This window comes from Medicago truncatula, chromosome 8 (assembly GCF_003473485.1).
Source record: "Medicago truncatula cultivar Jemalong A17 chromosome 8, MtrunA17r5.0-ANR, whole genome shotgun sequence".
Lineage (NCBI taxonomy): Eukaryota > Viridiplantae > Streptophyta > Magnoliopsida > Fabales > Fabaceae > Medicago > Medicago truncatula.
The window spans coordinates 28,201,292-28,222,590 of NC_053049.1; the positions used below are offsets into that span (position 1 = coordinate 28,201,292).

Consider the following 21,299-nt stretch of genomic DNA (forward strand, 5'->3'; position numbering starts at 1 on the left):
ATATTACATGAATTCCACCTTCGAACTCGTGATAATTGATATGAAGAACCTTTAATCGGCGTAACCGACATAACACTTTAGGAAACTGACCATCGAAGCTATAGTTTTTAAGGTCAAGCATAACAAGGAAGGACAAATTCCCCAAGTTTAGGGAAACAATACCTCTAAGACTCATGCTTCTGATAATATTTTTTTAATGATTAGTTATTTCAATGTTTTTTATATTTATTATCAACTTTATCATTAATCTTTTGTTATTTCTCGATGTAAATGACATTCCAAATATTTTTTGATGCATAATTTGCGCTTCCACGCCCTACCTGTGCAGAATTTATTATAAATTTTTATTTTTATAAATTGGTCATATGTGCAGCTGTTAGTGTGGAACAGGAGGAGTAATAAATCCTATATTAAAATTATAAAATCATGAATCGTGTGAACAGTTTGAGGTATGAATCCAGACAACTTGTTCATACTAATGTCCAATACTTTCAACTGATGAAGGTTACCAATAGAAGGAGGAATAAATCCTATTCTAACATCAGAAATAGTGTGACTACAAGAAATATATAGCAAATATGACACATAATATCAGTGTTAGGATTACCTGAAAAGTAATTGGATGATAAATCGATATATTCAAGTGAGGACAAATTTAAAATTGATTGAGGTATGGGTCCAGCAAATCTGTTCTGAGCAGTATCCAATTCTTTCAACTGATAAAGGTTTCCAATAGATTGGGGAATAAAACCACTGAAATTGTTAGCACCAAGATACAAATATTGAAGTTGTGATAAGTCCCCCAACGCTGCAGGAATTCCCCCTTCAAACTTGTTATAGCTGATATGAAGAACCTTTAATCGGCGCAAGAGACATACCTCTGTAGGAAACTGACCACCGAAGCTATTATTTTTGAGGTCAAGTATAACAAGAAAAGACAGATTCCCCAAGTTTGGGGAAACGGTACCTTTAAGACTCATGTTTTGGAGAATCAAACTATGGACTCTTTCGTGTCGCTCATCACAAGTGACACCAACCCAACTGCATACAGAAGAGGAGGTTGACCAATTATTAGCCAACATATCATAGGGGTCTGAAGTAATTAGTGATTTGAATGCTAGAAGTGCAGATTGATCTGTTGTGATGTTTTTTGTATTCGCAGCTAAGCAAGCCACAAAACAATGCAATGATAGCAAAAAAAGTAAGAGACGAGATAATAGATTCACCATTTTTATTTTTTTGTAGTGTGTATGGATGAGAGACGAAGGCAAGGGGCTGATGGGATGATACATATATAGTGGTTCAAAAATGAGTTTCCTAAGCGATTATTAATAATATTAGCGATTATTTCACTCTCCATTTTTTGTCATTTTGTGTAAATGTGAGAGATTCTCATGCAGAGAGTGCTTAAAATCAACCAAGTTGCAATTTAAAAGTCAGTCAACGAAAAAAGGACAAGAGTATAAGCGTACAAAATTGCATGGAAAATTCTACCTCTTAATTCATTACAATCCGACGATGACTATTAAGCATTGATTTTCTACCTCTTAATTCTCATCTTCGCGCATTCACGTTGTTATGTTATGTATAGCCACAAAATCAATTCTTCTTTTTCTTGTGGAAAAAAAATTAATGATATTTTTAGTTAAGTTAAATTGGTATATTATGTCAATGCATAATATGGTACACATGCATTAAATAATATGATGTCACATAAATTAATGAATATGACAACTCATGTGTTTTTATAATCATTGATTGGTGTCGTCACGATTATTTGATGTATGTAAAAAATAGTTGTATTATTATTTTTAACAGTATTTTGATATGAGTTTAATTAATATATTATATCGGTGTAAAACAATTGTACTTTGACAGAGTATACTAATTAAACTAATTTTAATTTATTTAAAGTTGTATCTTTTTAATCTCTTTAAAAAAATTGCCAAAATATATATTTAGTTCTTATAAAATTATCAACTTTTATTTATGGTGTGTTTTGTTGCGAAGAGAGAAATAGGTAAGAAAGAAAAATGTGAAAAATATAATTGATTTGATTGATTATTTAGTATAAGAGAAAGATAAAATAAATATAAAAGAGTTGATTAAATCAAAACGTAAAAGAAAAACTTGCGATAAAAATATCACATAAAAATTATTTAATTGATTCAATTACTTGATTTCATTATTTGAAAGAAAGATGCGTATAGCATTTCATTAAAAATAAGAGTATAAATACAGAAAAAGAATATCAAAATAAATGATGGTATTGTCATGATAATGAGGTCGCCCTAGCAAAGGTCTGAGCAACTGTATTTGTTTGTCGTCAATTAAACTCCACTTGAGATGATATTGCCAAACTTTGTAGCATTTGCATGCCTACTATAATACTATGGAAGGCATCTATCATTTTGGAATCGAGAACAAATTCGATGTTATCAGACTACATATCGGTCAACCATTCCAAAGCATGAAATGATCCTAGAGCTTCACTAACATTCACAGGACACCAACGAGTAAAGCATAGAGTTTTTGCCAACACAAAATCCCCATCGTCGTCACGTACACACATTCCAATACATGTTTTATTTAAATGGCGTGAGAAAGAGGTGTTAATTACATTTGAGACCCCATGTTACAGGAATTGCCATCGAGAAGAATCTAGGAAAGAAGTTGAAGCACCAACCGGGGTGTTCATATCTGTTGATGTAGATCATTTTCCAATCCTCCAACCGTAGTTGAAGCATAGAGGAGTGGTAGCACGGGGTTAATTTTGACGAGCATCGTTGGTGGTTACGTTTGCAAGTGTCCACTCGTCCAACAAATGATGAGTTGTATCAACTACATGCGCAGCTATTTATGTAATATCATCCTACACTTTGAGGTAGTGGTGCTTCCAGAAACTCCAAAGCAAACTAGCCATACAAGCATCCAGTTCTGGCGTGAAACGTTATAACAACAAAAAGACCAATTTTGCTTCCAAACTAGTGTCACTGACAATCTGTTGAATGTCGTTCCAAAGGTCGGCCAGAATCCAAACTTGCATTGTAAATGGGCAAGTAAGAAACATGTGAGCCAAATCCTAATCAGAAGAAACACAACTAACACACTTTATAGGGCCTTGGACACCTTTATCCTGTAAACGAACTCGTGTAGGCAAACGATCTCGACACATTCCCCGAACTAAGTGTTTGATTTTCGGGAGAACTTTTAACCGCCAAATCCGGCTCATAAACCTGGCCTTCAATGATGTGATATCATTTAGTAAGGTTTTAGTGAGTTATATTGAATGCTAAAAAAAAAGATGAAAATTAAAGTATGACATAAGAAGTATCATGCCACGATTATGTGACATCGCAATGTGATTTCTGCTCAAAAATACTATTTTCAATTCGTCCAAAATTGTGGTACGATTGGCAAGCATTGCTACACGATTCGGGGAGTGCAAAAAGAAAGAAATTCAAAATTGTCAACAATCGTGACACCATTTGTAAGCATTGTGGCGTGATTTTGCTTTGATCTTTAGTGACACATAAGATTAATGGAGGATCTGTTGTGACACAGAGAAATAGATCTGAACCATTTCATTAATTTATCGTAATGCTACACGAGCTATTGTAGAGAGTATTTGCAATTACCAAACAACAAGAATAAATGATTCGAAAGACATGATCATTTTTCATAAAAAAAAAAAAAATACAATAATTTTTTTGATTGAATAATACATATTTAAGTGTTTGTGACTTTGTGTGGGTTTATGTTTTGTGAGGAGGAAGAAGAAAAGTACTGTCCTATTATGCAAGAATGAAGCAAGTGCCATCTATCAAACCTATTTTTCAAACATTGCATACAAGTACACCATCTACCAAGTTATATTTACAAAATAATGGAAATACATGAGGAGTTGAGCCACTATAAGAGATGCAACTAAAACTGTCCCATGACGTGTTTTAATATGAATGCAACTCTAATACGGATGGGAAACAGTAATTTTCATTTCAAAGCTTATTGTATCAATAGAATGTTGTTTCTATTTTTTTTTTACAAGAACAAGAATGCTTTTTTTCATTGAATGAACTACTATCAAACAGAAAATAAAGGCATAAATTATATCCGATTAAAAAATGCTTCTAATTTCCTGCATTAATATCTGCCTGAAAAAAATACATGACTGTAGCTTTCTGATAAAAGATCTTTATACAAGAGATAAATCTAAAAAATACAATGAATGGCAGAAAATTACAATAACAAAAAAAGTTTATAAAACAAGAAAGCATCCGAATCCAAAGCTAGCATTCATAATAACAAAGAGGTAGCCAACAACAAAGACTACCATCTCCAAAAGACTGCTCGAGCAAGGTTGAGTTTTGCATAAATGTGATAAAATATAATTTGAAAATTGAAACCCACTTGAATTGGGTTACAATGTACATTGGCCTTGCACTTTAATAGATTCAATACTTCATTAATCTAGCTTGTCACAGTAAACCTTGTTCTTCAAATTCTTTTGCAACTGAAACACCAGAACAGAAAACAAATGTTAGTACTAAAATTGCATAATTTTAAATTTTAGCACTTGAAATAAATTGAATCACTTATAGATTCACACATAAAAGTCTTCAGCCAACTGGCCAAGTTTGCTGGTTTGAAATCATAAACATGTTCACTTCAGGTTTCTTTGGGTTGGTTTGAGTTCAACCTAAACTATAAAAGAACATAAACAAAATGCTTCTGGTCGAGTCAACGGGTTGGGTTGGACACCCCTAGATTATATACACGATATCTAAAACAACTAAAAGTGAGAGGAAGAAGAATGTGAAGAGGGAGCGAAATTATTTGCAGTCTTGTGTGAAATCTGAGCAACCAAACAACCATCACCGGATTTTAATAATTTCTTCTTAGAAGTTTGCTTTTTTCTCAGGCATTAAACATTAATTAAAAAAACATGAGAATCAACATTTGTTGCTTTTAATAACATTAAAGGACCCATGTATATTTTACAGTTGAAAAAAACAGCTTTGCTAGAACTTTAGTTTAACCACTTATCTTTTCTGAACTTCACATTCTTACATATGTAGCACTCACATGCTAATTTTTCTTTAATTATCAGTGGTGTAGTGTTAGTGTCATGTACATTGTTTGTGTTTGTGTCTTACAACTTTGGTACCGTTTGGATTGGCTTCTTTATAAGTTATGAAAAATAGCTTATGTAAATAAATAAGCTTTTATGTTAATTTATAAGTTTTCACTAACGAAAATTGTATCTTCATAAGTCCTGTGATAATTGGTATCTCAATGCATTTCTGTTGCAAAATAAAATTTACAGATGGCAGAGTAAAAGAATGCTCTTTATAATAAGAATGTCGTATGACTAATCCAGGTAGTGATTTGTCCTGGCTGTTGCAGAATTTCTCTCATGCCTGGTTTGATGATAAGCCATTGAAGTAACCCATTGTGGCCTCAATAATATAGTTTGTCCACTTTTGGTTGTTTTAAAATGTATGATCTATGTCTCTTAAGTGGTTTGATATTTTCACTGAGATTTGTTTATTTGGGCTCCTTATGAGTTTATCTTAAATGTCGTTTGAGTTAACTAACCGTCATTTTCCTATTGAAATTTGAAAGGATTCTACTACTAGATAAGTGTGTAATGCCCTCAGAACTGTAATCAACAATTTTACAACACAAAAATAATCACGTCAAATTCCTCACAAAATTGCTCCAAATCACTTCTCAGTATAAGGTCTCAGTGGACAAATGAATTCAATCCAGCATACACTTATTACCTCTATTACTGCTATGCAAACTTGTACACACTCAACAAGGTTTATGTTATTCACCATAAATCTCTTAATAGAACTCTAGCTAGGCCCTTAACAATTGACTATTGGCTTCATTTCCCTTTTTTCTCTACCAATTTCATGGACACTAGTGAAAATAAGAAAAAGGAAATTAAAGATGGGGACAGTAGTGAAAATAGAAAGGAGTTTTTTGGTTATGAACTCACAGTTAGTATCTTACTGTCGGTTGGTTTCAGCTGCGTAAGTCTAAAGGAATGACAACAATTAAGTTGCAGCCTCAATGTGGAGAGGTTATTTTCTGCATCATAACTGTAAGGTTTAATTTTGTATGTTGATTAGATGGTGATATTGATTTACTCATACAGGCAGGCAATAGTGATCATTTGACTGCTGCCTTCCTCCCATGCCATAACATTTCCCATGGAAGGATATCCCTCGGGCAGAAATATTCATTTGGTCAACATAATTGTTATTTTAAACTTTAAATCTTTGTAGTTGGAGATTTATGTTGAAATCATTTTAATATATTAATACCATTATATATATATCTTCTCTTTAGGTTGGATTAGCTATGTCTCCTCTTAGCAACAATTCCCTTTTCCCAGACTATCACCGCAACCCTTGCAAATTCATTTAACAAAAGAGCCATTGTAAGAAGAATATAGCGTTGCAGCAAAGGTTGTTTTCTGCCGAATTCTTAGCCTGTTTGTTTAAAGGGTTGTCAAATATTATGTTTCCTTTCCTACGGATTATATATGATACTAAAACGTGCATTGCAGGTATGGAAACTCTCTGCTTGTGACCTGTGTGAGATAGCTACAAATTCTGTTTACCAATCTGGATTTTCACATCAAGACAAGGTAATTGAGAAGAATGTAGGAATTTCATGCTTTCTCATAACTGTATTTATACTAAACATAAATAACTGATTGTCAATGGATATGCATGTTTCGATTTTTCATTAAACGATTTAATTTTTGGGGTTAAATAGTTTTCTCTCCATTTTGGGAGGTCATCCACACAGACACGAACACATGACGCGACACTACACGTCGGTATTGATAATAGTTTAAGAAAATGAGTTAATTGAACCTAATCACATATGTCAATATTGTTTCGGTGTTGGACACCAAACACGACATCGATCTCAAATGTCGGTCCTACAAAATAAATAAATAAATAAGCATCTCATATTGCATCTCAAATGTCACAATTCTAATCTCTTAATTTCTACTATATTTTCTATGGAGCAACTTATGCAGTTCTTGTCTCATCAAACCAATTTTAATATAAATTCTCAACTGAAACTGAAAAAACCAATTTTAAGGTGAATGGACCAGCATGCATTTGAAATTTAACTTTTCTTTGTACATTTGTTTATGAATTTTTGTAAAAGATGTTAGAGACAAGGGCATCAACTACAACGTACATTGATATATCTTGTTAGGGAGGTGTTTAAATACTAGAAGCAGTTGTTTTTTAAACACCCATTTTGCTTTTTGATTTATAGCAAATAATGTATGATATATAATCTATTGTTGTACTTTTGACACAGGATAATTATTTTAGGTTTAGGATCAGAAATATCAGCTTCACATATTTGGATAATGATTTTCTCGTTAGAGGCTTTCTTAACTTGCACCGAAAATGTCCCCCCTCAAAAAACAGGAATCGGAAAAAGGCAGCCAGGGGCTAAATCTTGCCAGCAGAGAAACTGCTCAGCAGAAACATAGCAGCTGAAACGAACTGCCAAACGCCCACAGCAGCGCCCCAAACCAAAAAACAGCATCACAGATCACCACGAACCACTCCCTACTCTCGACAGATACAATCCCTAGGGTCCCAACATCATTCACAATACAAGAAAGCTGTACTTTTTTACCCACTCAAACTCCACCACCAAGATAAAACTTTAATCTCCTCCACCATTTCCTCCACTTGTACAATCAAATTTTTGAAAATTCTCTCATTTTGGAACTTCCAAATCACCCAAATTGTAACATTCCAAATAAGCCAAAACCCCTTTCTCAATGTCAAATCTCTTGCTTCCCCACTTAAGCAATGAAAATGATCCAAATGGTTTTGAGGAGGAGCAAAATAGATTCCTATCCAGTCCAAAAATTTATCCGAAACTCGAGATGCTATATGACAGTGAAGAAAGAGATGCTATATGACCGTAAAGTAAGGTTTGTTTGAGTTGGATTACGGTCCCGAAGGAGCATCCAAGCGAGTGCAACCACTAGAAGAATACTTTTTTTACTAACAAACTCATTGTCAATGCAGTCTTATTTATCATACAATTTCAAAATCCATTTCAATTTCACATGCACTTCTATTAACTTCCATTTCAACTTCTCCTTGTTTCTAACACATGAAGCTTTCACCTTTACCTAAAATATATATTAGAGACTTAAAGGGAAATATCATCTTAGTTTTGTCTAAGTCATAACTTAGTCTTCTTAATATTATTTACCATGCTTGATCCTAAATTTACAAATCAAATTTGAGAATACATGTCTCTCAATTGATAACAAAATGTTCAACTATGTTTTTCTGCTCAATTATGTAATGTAGCAAACTAGTAAGTAGAAATAAATATGCAACAAAAAAATGATTATCAAGTTCAGAAATATAAGATATTTTCTTCCCACTCTTACAACGAGTCAAGACCAGAGACAAAACAAATTGAGAGAGGATACAACATAAATGAAAACATCACACATGATTTACATTCTTGTGATATGATCCAGAAGATGGTGTACTTCAATCTCATACAACGATGAGGAAAATTGAAACGACAAACCAGAAGAAGCATGACATAAATCCAAAAACCATATTGAAAACAATCCACACAAACATTACAAGAAGAAAAAGATAACCACTTAAAAATGGATTCCAACACACGAAAACTCCAATTGTACAAATGAAAATAACTATACCCTGTTTGCTCTAAGAACCAAAGTCTTGATTTTGATTAGCGACTTAATAACATCTGCCATATTAATTCTTGCTTTAGGTAAATCTTCACAACAACTGAGGGCTAAACCAAAAATAGATGATATGTGAGTCAATATGTCATCAATTTGTTCCCCAATTTGTTGGACTAAATTTGAATCCAAGACCTCCATAATTGAATTAGGCAATGATCCACTGATCCATGTCTTCAAGCTTAGTTCTGCAACAAACATATCATCTGTTGGCTTTTTTCTTGTGAAGATTTCCATTAGCATAATCCCATAGCTGTACACATCTCCTTTGACAGAAACAATTCCTTTAGATCCATACTCTGCATGTTAATACTAGTTATCAAAATTGGTCGTTCATTTTTCCTAAGTTAAAGTTTTAATCCCTCATTTCTAAAATCGGGTTTTTTATCCCCTATTTCACAAATTTGAAGATTTCCCATTCACATTCAACATTGAAGTCTATTTTTACTGATGTGGCATCATCTTTAACAACTTAGAATTATCATTATAGGGTTACTATATAACCAATCTCAATACGGTCACTTTGTTAGCACGTCATTATGATTATGCCACATCAGAAAATAACTTTCAAACTGAGTTGGGTGAAGAAGTCTAAAAATTGTGAAGTAGATGGATAATATCTTTGTAGGATATTGTTATGCTAAATAATATTTTTGTAGAATAAATAACGCTTTTTCAACAGTTATAACTTATAAGGTAGAAAACTTGATTTGGGGAAGGGCATAGGTTGATAGTAATGACTCTAAGGCAAGGTATCCAATAGATTGAATAAATACCACTTTTTCAACAGTTATTTTTGTAGATTTTTTTTGTTAACAGAATCAAATAGATTGGTTGGGACTAAAGACATAAAGAAGAAAATGTTACAAAGTAAAAGAGAAGAAATGACCTGGTGCAATGTATCCAATAGTAGGAAAAGTTTGTGTATGGCATTCAGATCGGCCTTCATCGATGAGCTTGGCAATACCAAAATCACTAACATGTGCAACCATATTTTTATCCAACATGACATTAGAAGGCTTTAGATCGCAATGAACCACAGGTATTGAAGAACCATGATGGAGATATTCCAATGCAGATGCAACATCTATCATTATATTCAACCTTTGCAAGAAACTCAAACAACAATTATTTAAATATAACCATTTGTCCACACTTCCATTTGACATGAACTCCATCACCAATGATTTGAAATCGAGATTTGAACAACTACAAATAATCTTAACAAGATTTCGATGTCGTAGATTTCTCGTTGCATTGCATTCTACATCAAAGCTCTTTGCTTTTGCCTCTGACTGCAAATCAATTACTTTAACCGCAATCATCTCATCATTGCGGAGATTCCCCCGATATACAGAGCCAAAGGCCCCCGTCCAAGTAAATTATACTCACTAAATCCATTAGTTGCTTGCACAAGTTCATAATAGGAAATTCTTCTTAGAGCTCCTAAAGTTGATAAACCCCTTTCAAGAGTATTTTGAATCTTTTTCCTTTTATTATGCTTTAAAAGTATGATGCATGCAACAACCAAAATGGTTGACACACCTAAGGGAATGATGCATTTGAATAACAACTTTCCCATTGACCTTTTTTAACTTGTTCAACACACTGAGGTATATGTAGGCGGGGATTGCCACAAAGGGCTCCATTATGAGTGAAAGATTCGGCCATGAAATTTTTGAAAGGTCCACCATCAGGAATCTCTCCTTGTAATCTATTATATGAGAAGTTAATGTTTTGAAGATACAAAAGTGATTCTAAGGATTTTGGAATAACACCAGTTAACATATTTTGGGACAAGTCCAAGGAGACCAAGCTTACCATTTCACCAAGTGATGTGGGAATTGATCCATACAGTTTATTATCTGCTAACGAGAGCATCTGCAATGTTTGTAAGGAATTGATGGTTGTTGGAATGTTCTTGAAATCTGATTTCTTGATAGGTCTAATAGTATAATTGCTCTCAAATTGCCAATCTCAGGTGGAAGATTACCAATGAAGGCATTAGAGGACAAATCTACCTCTAAGATATCTATGACACTCCAAAGAGAGGAAGGTATCTCAGAGTTCAGACTATTATGTGCTATATATAAGCTTATAATAGAACTCATATTTCCCAAACATGTTGGTAAAACTCCAGAGAGCTTATTATTGTTTAGATACAACTCACCCAAACTCTTCATTTCACAAAACTCTTCAATAAATGATCCTTGTAGTCCATTGTTGCCAAGATCCAACATTTGAAGATTTTTTAACTTTTTGATGGTACCAGGTATTGGTCCTTTTATATTATTATCATTTATAGAAAAAAATAGCATGTTGCTCATGTTTCCGATTTCTATTGGAATATAACCTTCAATTCGACATGAATCTAACCGAAAGAATTCTGAAGATATGTTTCCAATTGAATTTGGAAAAATAGATAGTAGATGAGATCGGATATGAATCCCCGATAAATCTAGATATTTCAAATATCTACAACTTGTCAAGGAATTAAAGAACTGATGTGAATCATCTATCGACAAATAGTTGTACCCTATCAAAAAATATTTGAAGAACCTTAAATTTCCAAAAAAATTAGGAACAGTTCCAGTGAATGCGTTGTCATTCAAGTCAACTTGAATGAGGTCAGAAGTGTTGAATATAATGTTTGGAATATTTCCAACAAAATTGTTTCCATACAAGGAAAGTTGTCGTAGCTTAGGAAGGCTATAACCTGTTTTTGATGGAATTATGCCTGAGAGGTAATTTTGTTCAAGATGCAAGTATGTCAGTGATGATATGTTGAGGAGTTTGGAAGGAATTGATCCTTCGAAGCTATTGTTTCCCAATATTACAAACTTGAGTTGATGCAGATCGCCAATCTCCTCAGGTATCAGATCTGAAAATTGATGAGTATGGTAGACTATTCTTAAGTATAACAAGTTTCATTAAAGGGAAATAAAATAACCAAGGGAGTTTCTATTTAGGCCTTTCAATATCTAAGTCCCTCGAAGTACACATTGATAGTTATCCACCAGATATGCATTTTTTTTTTTCAACATACATCCGATAAATAATCACCAGATGTATGTTTAGGAGACTTAGAGATATTTAGGGCCTAAACGTTAAATAACTAAAATTGTATTAGATAAATAATTAAAATTATCGGATGTGTGTTTAGGAGACTTAGAGATATTTGGGGCCTAAACGTTCAATAACTAAAATCATCCTAGGGGTGCATATACTCAAGACCATTCTTTCAGTATTAGCAAAAAAAAAAGCTTAAATATGATATTAGTCCCTGTAATTTGGATCGGTTTTGAATTTCGTCCGTGTAAAAAAAAAAAACTTTGAATTACATCCCTGTAAAAAAAAAGAGGGAAATTCTTTGTTACCCATCTGACTATGGTGGGTAATTGTACCCATGACCTTTTAAGTCGGCTAAAATGTTAACTGACGTCATAAGATTTTATTTTTTTTAATTTTTTTTTAATTTTTTTTAATTTTTTAATTTTTTTTTAGGAACGAGGTTTGCTCTGATACCAGAGTTTTAGCAGAGTGCGGAAGACTTTTTCTATAGACAAATTTAAATTCTTTTATCTAGTTTTTCGAGTTGTAGAGACAACTTGAGCTTTGTAATTTATTTATCTCTTTTGGGTGGTGTTACTCTAAGGCTTTAATTCCTGATCAATGGTTTTTCTGTTTCTTCGAATAGATATTTCTCAGCTTCTATCAAGGAAAAACTATTTCTTGCTAAATTTCTAAATATAGGTGACTTTAGGGTAACTAAAGGTGTAAATAATTCATCAATATGAATTGTATTTTTTCCTATAAATTCTATGCTATGGTGTGAATTACTCAAAGCATAATTAATTCTATAACAGATTGTAAAAGATGATTACCTTTTTTCATAAAATTCGAGTTTTCCAACTTATAATGAAAAACTATAGATCTATCTAGATCTTTATCTTTTAGAGATAATCCTATTTGTAAATTTATATCAAATTTTATTTTTCCATATTTTAAATTACACTTTACTTGTGCAATTGTTGCTTGTCTTTTGTCTAAAATCCTAGAGTCTTGTAGGGCTATTTCTAGAGGTCATAAAGGTGTATTGATTCACCTATAGAAATAGCCCTAGAAGACTCTAGGATTTTAGACAAAAGACAAGCAACAATTGCACAAGTAAAGTAAAATTTAAAATATGGAAAAATAAAATTTGATATAAATTTACAAATGGGATTATCTCTAAAAGATAAAGATCTAGATAGATCTATAGTTTTTCATTATAAGTTGGAAAACTCAAATTTTATGAAAAAGGGTAATCATCCTTTTACAATCTGTTATAGAATTAATTATGCTTTGAGTAATTCACACCATAACATAGAATTTATAGAAAAAAATACAATTCATATTGATGAATTATTTACACCTTTAGTTACCCTAAAGTCACATATATTTAGAAATTTAGCAAGAAATAGCTTTTCCTTGATAGAAGCTGAGAAATATCTATTCGAAGAAACAGAAAAACCATTGAACAGGAATTAGAGCCTTAGAGTAACACCATCCAAAAGAGATTTTGAAATCTCAGAAAAAAAAAAAAGATAAATAAATTACAAAGTTCAAGTTGTCTCTATAACTCGAAAAACTAAACAAAAGAATTTAAATTTGTCTATAGAAAAAGTCTTCCGCACTCTGCTAAAACTCTGGTATTAAAGCAAACCTCGTTCCTAAAAAAATAAAATAAAAAATTTAAAAAATTAAAATAAAAAAATCTTATGACGTCGGTTAACTTTTTAACCGACTTAAAAGGTCATGGGTACAAATACCCACCATATTGAGATGGGTACACAAGTTGTCACCAAAAAAAATTTGTTTGAAAAATGTCCCTGGCCCCACTAAAACGTTGAAGTGGCATGGTTGTTGCCACGTGGTAGTTATTGACTGTGCAGCTTATGCCACGTGGCATGCCACATAATATTAAATTTTTTAAATTCTAAAAATTGTTTTTAAAATTTTAAAATATAAAAAAAAATTAAAAATAATTTTCTGAAATTATTTTTATCATATAATTTTCAAAAAAAATTATAAAATTATAAAATCTGAAATTTCTGAAAAAGAAATGAAATGATTTTTTTAATTTTTTTTAAAATATGAAGAAAAAAATATAATTTTCAAATTAAAAAAAATTAATGGTCGAAAATTTAATTTTAACAGTTTTTTTTCGATTTTTTTAAATTATTTTTGAATTTATTTTCATATTTTTTTAATTTAAAAAATAATTTTAATTTTTTAATTTCGTGGACTGCCACTTCAGTGCCACGTGGCAGAAGTTGCACAGTCAGCAACTGCCACGTGGCAAATCCATGCCATATCATCAAAAATGTGGGGCCAGGGACCTTTTTCAAACAAATTTTTTTTTACAGGGATGTAATTCAAAGTTTTTTTTTTACAGGAACAAAATTCAAAACCGATCCAAATTACAGAGACGAAAATCATATTGAAGCCAAAAAAAAAAAGGTTTTATTCAAAATATATATATATATATAAGGAAGGTCTCAAAAAAGTTGTTTTTTTAAGGAAATTTTTTTGTTATGTATAACTTATATAAATTATTAATGTGATACCCGTGCAGTGCATAGGTAACTTTATTTGCGATTGGCTGTTAAATATTACTAGATGCCAACTCATGTGATGAACAGGAAATATATCTGTGTAAAATATTTAAGTGATAAATTTTGATGAGTTTGATTAATATTGTTTGTATACAGTATACTGTAGTATTTTTTTTTCTTTTGACTAAGAATAAATCAAATGTCAAGACTGCAGAAATATAAGGCAGAATTTCTTCAATTCATATGCAATCTAAATTCTTGATAGCATATTTAGCTAAATAATGAGCAGTTTGGTTGGCTTCACGTCTAACATGCAGAAAATTTAAATTACGAAAGCTACCCTTAAAGCTAATACAATCTCAAATAATAGAGTCAACATAGTTGGGAGGTTGTTGTGAACATTCATCAACGCTAAAACCACATTAAAAATATAATTGCGCGCAACATTGCCTTACTTACACAATCATCAGTTGTTATTAAAGTTCAAAATAAAAGAAGGACAAGGAGAAATCTATAAAAAAAATACAGGAGAAAACCAAAACTCTCGCCCAAATGAGAGGGGTAAACATGATTTAATCCATAAGTTAATTGAAATGAATGCTAAAAATAGTTGTCATCCGATAAATAATGATGTGTACTGTTTAGCGTATGTTAAGGAACTTCTTTGCTAATTGCTACTATGTGATGCATTTTTTTTTTTTGTCGGGATTTGAATCCCGAATCTTACATATTTTATATAAGGTCAATACCAACTAAGTTCACTGGGACTAATATGTGATACATTTACACCCATACATTAGTTTACAGATATATATTATAATAATTAATCAACAAAGTTAAAAATATTTATAATTGACTCGGAGACTTGTACGTCAGTGCATGTAATTAAACTTTTTCAACAAATAAGATTAAATTTTTATGATTGATAGTTTGGTAGTATTGACTTGATTTTAGAATTTGCTCTCTTTCTAATGTCCGTTCGAATGAATCATTTTATATTTTTCAAAAAAATAAATAAAATAGAAAAAACATGATTAAAAAAAAATGTCACTTTAAATTTGCAATGTAATATTAATTATTTTTTAATTATACTATCTAATTAATGATATATAAGCATTACTTGTAAGAAATATTGAAGAACACGAGGAGTAATAATACTATTTTGAAATTTTAAAATTATAAATAGTGTGAATACAAGAAATATAGAAAATATGACACATAATAATAGAGCTGGCATTATCTGAAGGATTTTTCTAACATGTGCAAATTTGCACATGTTAAGGATACTAAAAGAAGCAACTTTTTATTGAAAATCACACTTGTTATAAAAAAGAATATATATTTAATGTAAAATACACAAGTTCCAATATAAACTTACTACTTTAGTATCCTTAACATGTGCAAATTTGCACATGTTAGAAAAATCCTTATCTGAAAAGTAGTTGGAAGATAAATCTAAATATTCAAGTGAAGACATGTTTGAAACCATTTGAGGTATGAGTCCAGACAAATTTAATATTAACGTTTATTTCACGCCCCACTTTTCGTCAGTTTGCGCAAATGTGATATACAGTGGATTAAAAATAAGTATTAAAAATATTAACGTTTATTTCACGCCCCACTTTTCGTAAAGGTGAGAGATTCTCATACAGAGAGTGTTCGTGGGGGCAATTTAAAAGTCAGTCAAAGAAAAAAGGACAAGAGTATATAGCGTTAATTGCATGGAAAATTCTAATGTGGCCAAGAATAACTCATTACTATTAAGCATTGATTTTCTACCTTTTAAGATCTTCTCGGATTCTTGTTGTTATGCGCAATTAATTCTTGTTTTCTTGTGGAAAAAAAAAGTAATGCTTTTTTTATTTGAGATTAATTAGCATATTATATTTTGTTAGTGCATAATATTTTACACATACATTCAATAATGTATTTTCACATCAATTAATGAATATAACAACTCATGTATTTTTATATTCATTAAGAGTTTAATTGTGGTGGGTTGACAGTCCAAAACAGTTTTCACACACAACCAATCAAAACATTATGAATTGTCACGTTTAACCCACATAAATTAAAATCATTAATTGATGTGACAATTCAGAATGTTTTGATTAGTTGTGTGTGCAAAACTATTTTGGACCGTCAACCCACTACTATTAAACCCATTCATTAATTGATGTGTAAAATAATTATATATTATTCTTTTTATTGGTGTTTTTATGAGTTTAATTAGTATAATCTGTCATTGTAAAATAATTGTACATTGACAGAGTATGTTAATTAAACTCCTTTTATTTAATTTAATTTAAAGTTGTATATTTTAAATCTATATAAAATGTTTTTGCAAAAATATATATTTAGTTCTTATAAAATTATCAACTTTTTTTAGGGTGTGTTTTGCTTAGAAGAGAAGTTGTAAAGAGAGAAAAATCTGAAAAATATAATAGATTTGATTGGTTATATAGTATAAAAGAAATGAAAAAGAGTTGATTAAATCAAAAAGTACTAAACTACCCTTGACATAAAAAAATCTCACATAAAAATGATTTAATTGATTCAATTACTTGATTTAATTATTTGAAAGAAAGATAGTTATAGCATTTCATTAAAAATAAGAGTATCAATACAAGGAATATCAAAATATGATAGGTCTACCTAATTATGAGGTCTTCCCAACAAGGGTCTGAGCAACTGCACTTGCTTGTCACCTATTAAACTCTACCTGCTAGTTTGTAAAATGAGAAACAAATAAATTCCTTGAGGCTGAAAAGATATTGCCAATCTTTGTAGCAACGACATGCCTACTATGGAAGGCATCCATCATTTTGGAATCGAGCACAAAGTCAATATTATCAAACTGCATATCACTCATCCATTCCAAAACATGAAATAACCCTAGCGCTTCAGTTAAATATTTAACCCCTTTTATAGTTAGGTGAATGTTTTGTGTTGCATGTTGTAGCTAAATTATAACTTTGGGATTACTTTTGGAATTAACACATGTTCAAGTTTGGGATAGGGATACTAGAGAACTAAAATATCATTAATGTCTCTTCAAAAAATGAACATTAAAAAAAGTGAATTAAACCATCTAAGATCAGTTTACACAAAAAATAGAGACAAAAAATCAAGTATCAAGTAAGAAGTTCTCATGTATTCAAGGTTGAGTTGCATAGAATGAATTAGGATTGAAATTGTTTGAAATTGAACAAGGACAATAGTGTGTATTGTAATATTGACTTTGATTGATTGTTTATAAAATTTTCAAGTCTATGGTAATATGTCAGTTCTGTATGTTGATTGAGTGATCACCCGATATATATTCACTTGAGAGAAGTTCTAGAAAGGAGATAAGGGTCAGCTGGACCTAAATTGTAGTGATTCAAGAAAGTCGGTGTATCCAAAATGCTTGCAAGAAGAATGAACTTTAAGGTTATCATTGGTATGGTTGGCAAGCATTGTGACACGACTTGGGGAATGGAAAAATAAGAAATTCAAAATTGTCAACAATCGCGACAGGATTTGTAAGCACTGTGGGTTGTGGCGTGTCAGCTCTGTAGTGACACGTAAAGAAATAGATCTGAACCGTTTTGTTAATTTATCGTAATGTTAGGCGAGTTGTTGTAGAGAATAGGTACAATTACCAAACAGCGAAAAGGAAATGATCCGAAAAACTTGATCATTTTTCCTTTAAAAAATTTTACAATTTTTTTTTTTTTACTGAATAATATAGATTTAAGTGTTTGTGACTTTGTGCTGGTTTACGTTTTGTGAGGAGGAAGAAGAAAAGTACTTTCAAACATTGCATACAAGTACCATCTATCAAGTTAATTATATGTACAAAATAATGGAAATACATGAGGAAATAAGTAAAATTACAGAAACAAAAAAAAAAGTTTATAAGACAACTAAGTACCCAAATCCAAAGCGCATCAATAACAAAGACTTCTCTAAAAGACTGCTCGAGCAAGGTTGAGTTTTATATAAATGTGATAAAATAGAATTTGAAACCCACTTGACTTGGGTCACAATGTTACATTGGCCTTGCAGTTTAATACACTCAAGACTTCATAAATCAAGTCTGTCACAGTAAACCTTGTTCTTCAAATTCTTTTGCAACTGAAGCACCAGAACAGAAAGCAAACGTTAGGATAACATTTTGAGGTGTAGTTGGGTCACTTTTAATTAATACACAAGATATATAAAACAGATGAAAGTTAAGAGCAAGAAAAATGCTAAAGGAGAAAAACTATTTTAAGTCTTGCGTGAAATCTGAGCAACCAACCCACCATCACCAGATTTTGATAATTTCTTGTTAGAAGTTCGCTTATTTCAAAGGCATCAAACGATAATAAAAAAATGACAATTATCAATATTTGTTGCTTTTAATCACATCTAAGGAACCATAGTTGAATTAATATATTTTGTAGTAGCAAAATCAGCTTAGCTGGAATTGTAGTTTAACCAATTATCTTTTCTAAACTGTTGTATTCTTACATATGTAGCATGGACACTTTGGATTAAAGGTGCGTTTAGTGTCTAACATGTGTCAATATCCAACAATGGCACCAACGCATATGCTTACGACTTATGACATATCACTCCTAATGTCTACGTATCAAAGTCATGTGCACTGTTTGTGTTTGTGTCTTGCAACTTAATATTACTTCAGACAAAATAGTTGTCGAAACAAACACTACACATTTTTCATTCAATAAGCAACTTTTCATAACATTCACATGTGCCATAAGCCTACAGCACATGTGACATCAAAGGCACAAATCTACGAATACCAAATTGCTACTTTCTATATACTAAACAGTTAGTGGCCAACAGTCGGTGGGATTTAGTCCCACATCGGATAGATAGGATTATTGAGAAGAGTTTATAAAGAGGAGTCACTCCTCACCATACACAAGCTGATTTTGTAAGGATAAGTTAGCCCTCGATATGCGCTGTAGCAAAGGTTGTTTTCTGCCAAATTCTTAGCATGTTTGTTTAAAGGGTGTTTCCTACGGATTATATATAATATCATACTAAAACCTGCGTTGCAGGTATGGAAACTCTCTGCTTATGACCTGTGTGAGATATCTAGAAACTCTGTTTACCAATGTGGGAATTTTATGCTTTCACATAAATGTATTTATACTAAACGCCAACTATTGACTGTCAATAAATATGCCTGTTTTTACTTTTTATGTAATGATTTCTTTTTTTGAGGTTAAATAATTTGATATTTGAGGGTTCTATCTTTTTAGGCCCTTTTTGAATGTATATCAGGACCATTCTCATATTTTTGTAGTCTCTCAAGCTCTTGTTTGCCAAATTCATTTCATATTTATTCAGTTTCTTCATTTTTTTTTACATTATTATATAATAAGTTTTTTCCTTTTACAGTTACACTGGCTAGGGGATAAATATTTCTTAAGAGGTTCTGAAGGAAATGACATTCACAAGACAAATGTTCCCAGTTTGAGGATCTCTTTCCGATATGAGGTTGGAAGTTTGATACAAACATTTTATTTTAACTGGGCTTTTTTATTTAGTATTGAATAATGCTAATTAGTACGATAACATTTTTTCGTTCTAAACGCATGAATTGAAAGGCCTTATTATTATACACGTTTGACCCAATCAATTAGTACTTCTTTCCAATCTTCCATTGTTTTGTTTTCATCTCCGATATCAACTTTCAATCGGAATTGAGACCAGCCATTAACGGTTTTTTGGCTGGTAAACATAACTTTATTCTGTTGAATGTTAAAAGCCTCCAATGACTTCCTTAACAAAAAAGAAAGCCTTCAAGGACAGCGATGATGGCTCTCTTCTCTTGGATGGTAAAAACCAAATATATTTACAAGCATTCTTCCTTGTGGCTTTGCAATAAGTAAAGCCCAACTGTTGTGAATTGATGGCGATAGTTTGTAGAACTGGAGGGCCACAAATCTTTGGCGGTGAGTTGAGAAGGGAACCAAAGGATAGTTCTATCATCGAGGGATTGATATGTTGTGTTAATTTTTTTATATTTCATTTTAATTAAATTTAAAATATAAACACAAAAACCAAGGTTTCGTATATTTCGTGAGCGTATGTCTTCATACCAAACAACATCTCACTTTAGTTATTTGTGCATGATTTCCATTCTTGTATTATATCCTGATTAAGGTTCTTGGTGCTTGTGCAGACATGGAAGGATGAAATGCAATATATTTATGCTGGTCAAGCCACCTTTCCTGAAGATGTAGATCCTTGAAACCAGATGAAAGTCATTGTTCACCCTTTGATATTAGATGCTTACGTCGGTGATTTGGTGAACTTTCTTTTGATGAGCAACAATTTTGGCAGTGACAAGCCAATGAACGCCATGCTCTCTTGCAAGTCCTGTTTCATATTGCCCCTCAATACTACTACTATCACTACTACTAATGATGATCATGTTGGTAAGCTCTAGAATCAGCACCCATACTATTACTTGGCAGGAAGCAGGAACACTTCTGTAAGTTATTTACAAAGTCAATAGTATTATAGTAGTTAGTAATTAATAATAATGTAGCAATTTTGTTCTTCATCAGTATGGATAGGCAGAATTAGGGTTTCTAATCCGTTGTAACAAAAACATGAGTGTTTTAAATGAAAGATCCTCTTATGCATTTGTTTATCTTAGATTATTGCAGAAAGATTTTAAAAACTTATCTGTTATTTACATTTTTGGTGTAAATTGAGTTATTTTTCGTGCGCAGAGACTAACCCCTCGAGTCGAGTGACCACAATTGTCGACAAAACTCCCCCTCAAGAGTTTTTCATATTTTGAATCCTTTGGTGTTAATGACATTTTAAAAATAAGATTAGAATTTTGGTTGGTTGGTGAAGTAAAATTATCTGAGACATGTTAATTTAGATATAGAATGTTGTTT

The 21,299-nt window shown here is 31.7% G+C and overlaps 2 protein-coding genes across 2 annotated transcripts; one reads left to right on the forward strand and one right to left on the reverse strand.

Annotated features, from left to right (window-relative positions):
* Positions 1-517: 517 nt before the first annotated feature.
* Positions 518-1,229, reverse strand: LOC120577434 (LRR receptor-like serine/threonine-protein kinase EFR). The gene has a single exon (XM_039828856.1). It carries the CDS (start codon positions 1,227-1,229, stop codon positions 531-533), a length of 699 nt encoding a protein of 232 aa, XP_039684790.1. The 3' UTR covers positions 518-530.
* Positions 1,230-5,921: 4,692 nt separating this feature from the next.
* On the forward strand, positions 5,922-20,961 carry LOC120577525 (AMP deaminase-like). The gene is made up of 6 exons (XM_039829101.1): positions 5,922-6,041; positions 6,167-6,257; positions 6,460-6,479; positions 6,581-6,661; positions 19,783-19,881; positions 20,570-20,961. The coding sequence occupies exons 1-6, from the start codon at positions 5,922-5,924 to the stop codon at positions 20,636-20,638; spliced, it is 480 nt and encodes a 159-aa protein (XP_039685035.1). The 3' UTR covers positions 20,639-20,961.
* The last annotated feature ends 338 nt before the right edge of the window (positions 20,962-21,299 follow it).

What these genes read in the sequence shown, in the direction of transcription:
- LOC120577434 (XM_039828856.1), bottom strand. Translation starts at nt 1,229, where the DNA reads ATGGTGAATCTATTATCTCGTCTCTTACTTTTTTTGCTATCATTGCAT.
- LOC120577525 (XM_039829101.1), top strand. Translation starts at nt 5,922, where the DNA reads ATGGACACTAGTGAAAATAAGAAAAAGGAAATTAAAGATGGGGACAGT. An exon ending in TGTCGGTTGGTTTCAGCTGC is followed by an intron (nt 6,042 to 6,166) that starts GTAAGTCTAAAG and finishes TTACTCATACAG; the next exon opens with GCAGGCAATAGTGATCATTT. An exon ending in GATTTTCACATCAAGACAAG is followed by an intron (nt 6,662 to 19,782) that starts GTAATTGAGAAG and finishes TTCCTTTTACAG; the next exon opens with TTACACTGGCTAGGGGATAA.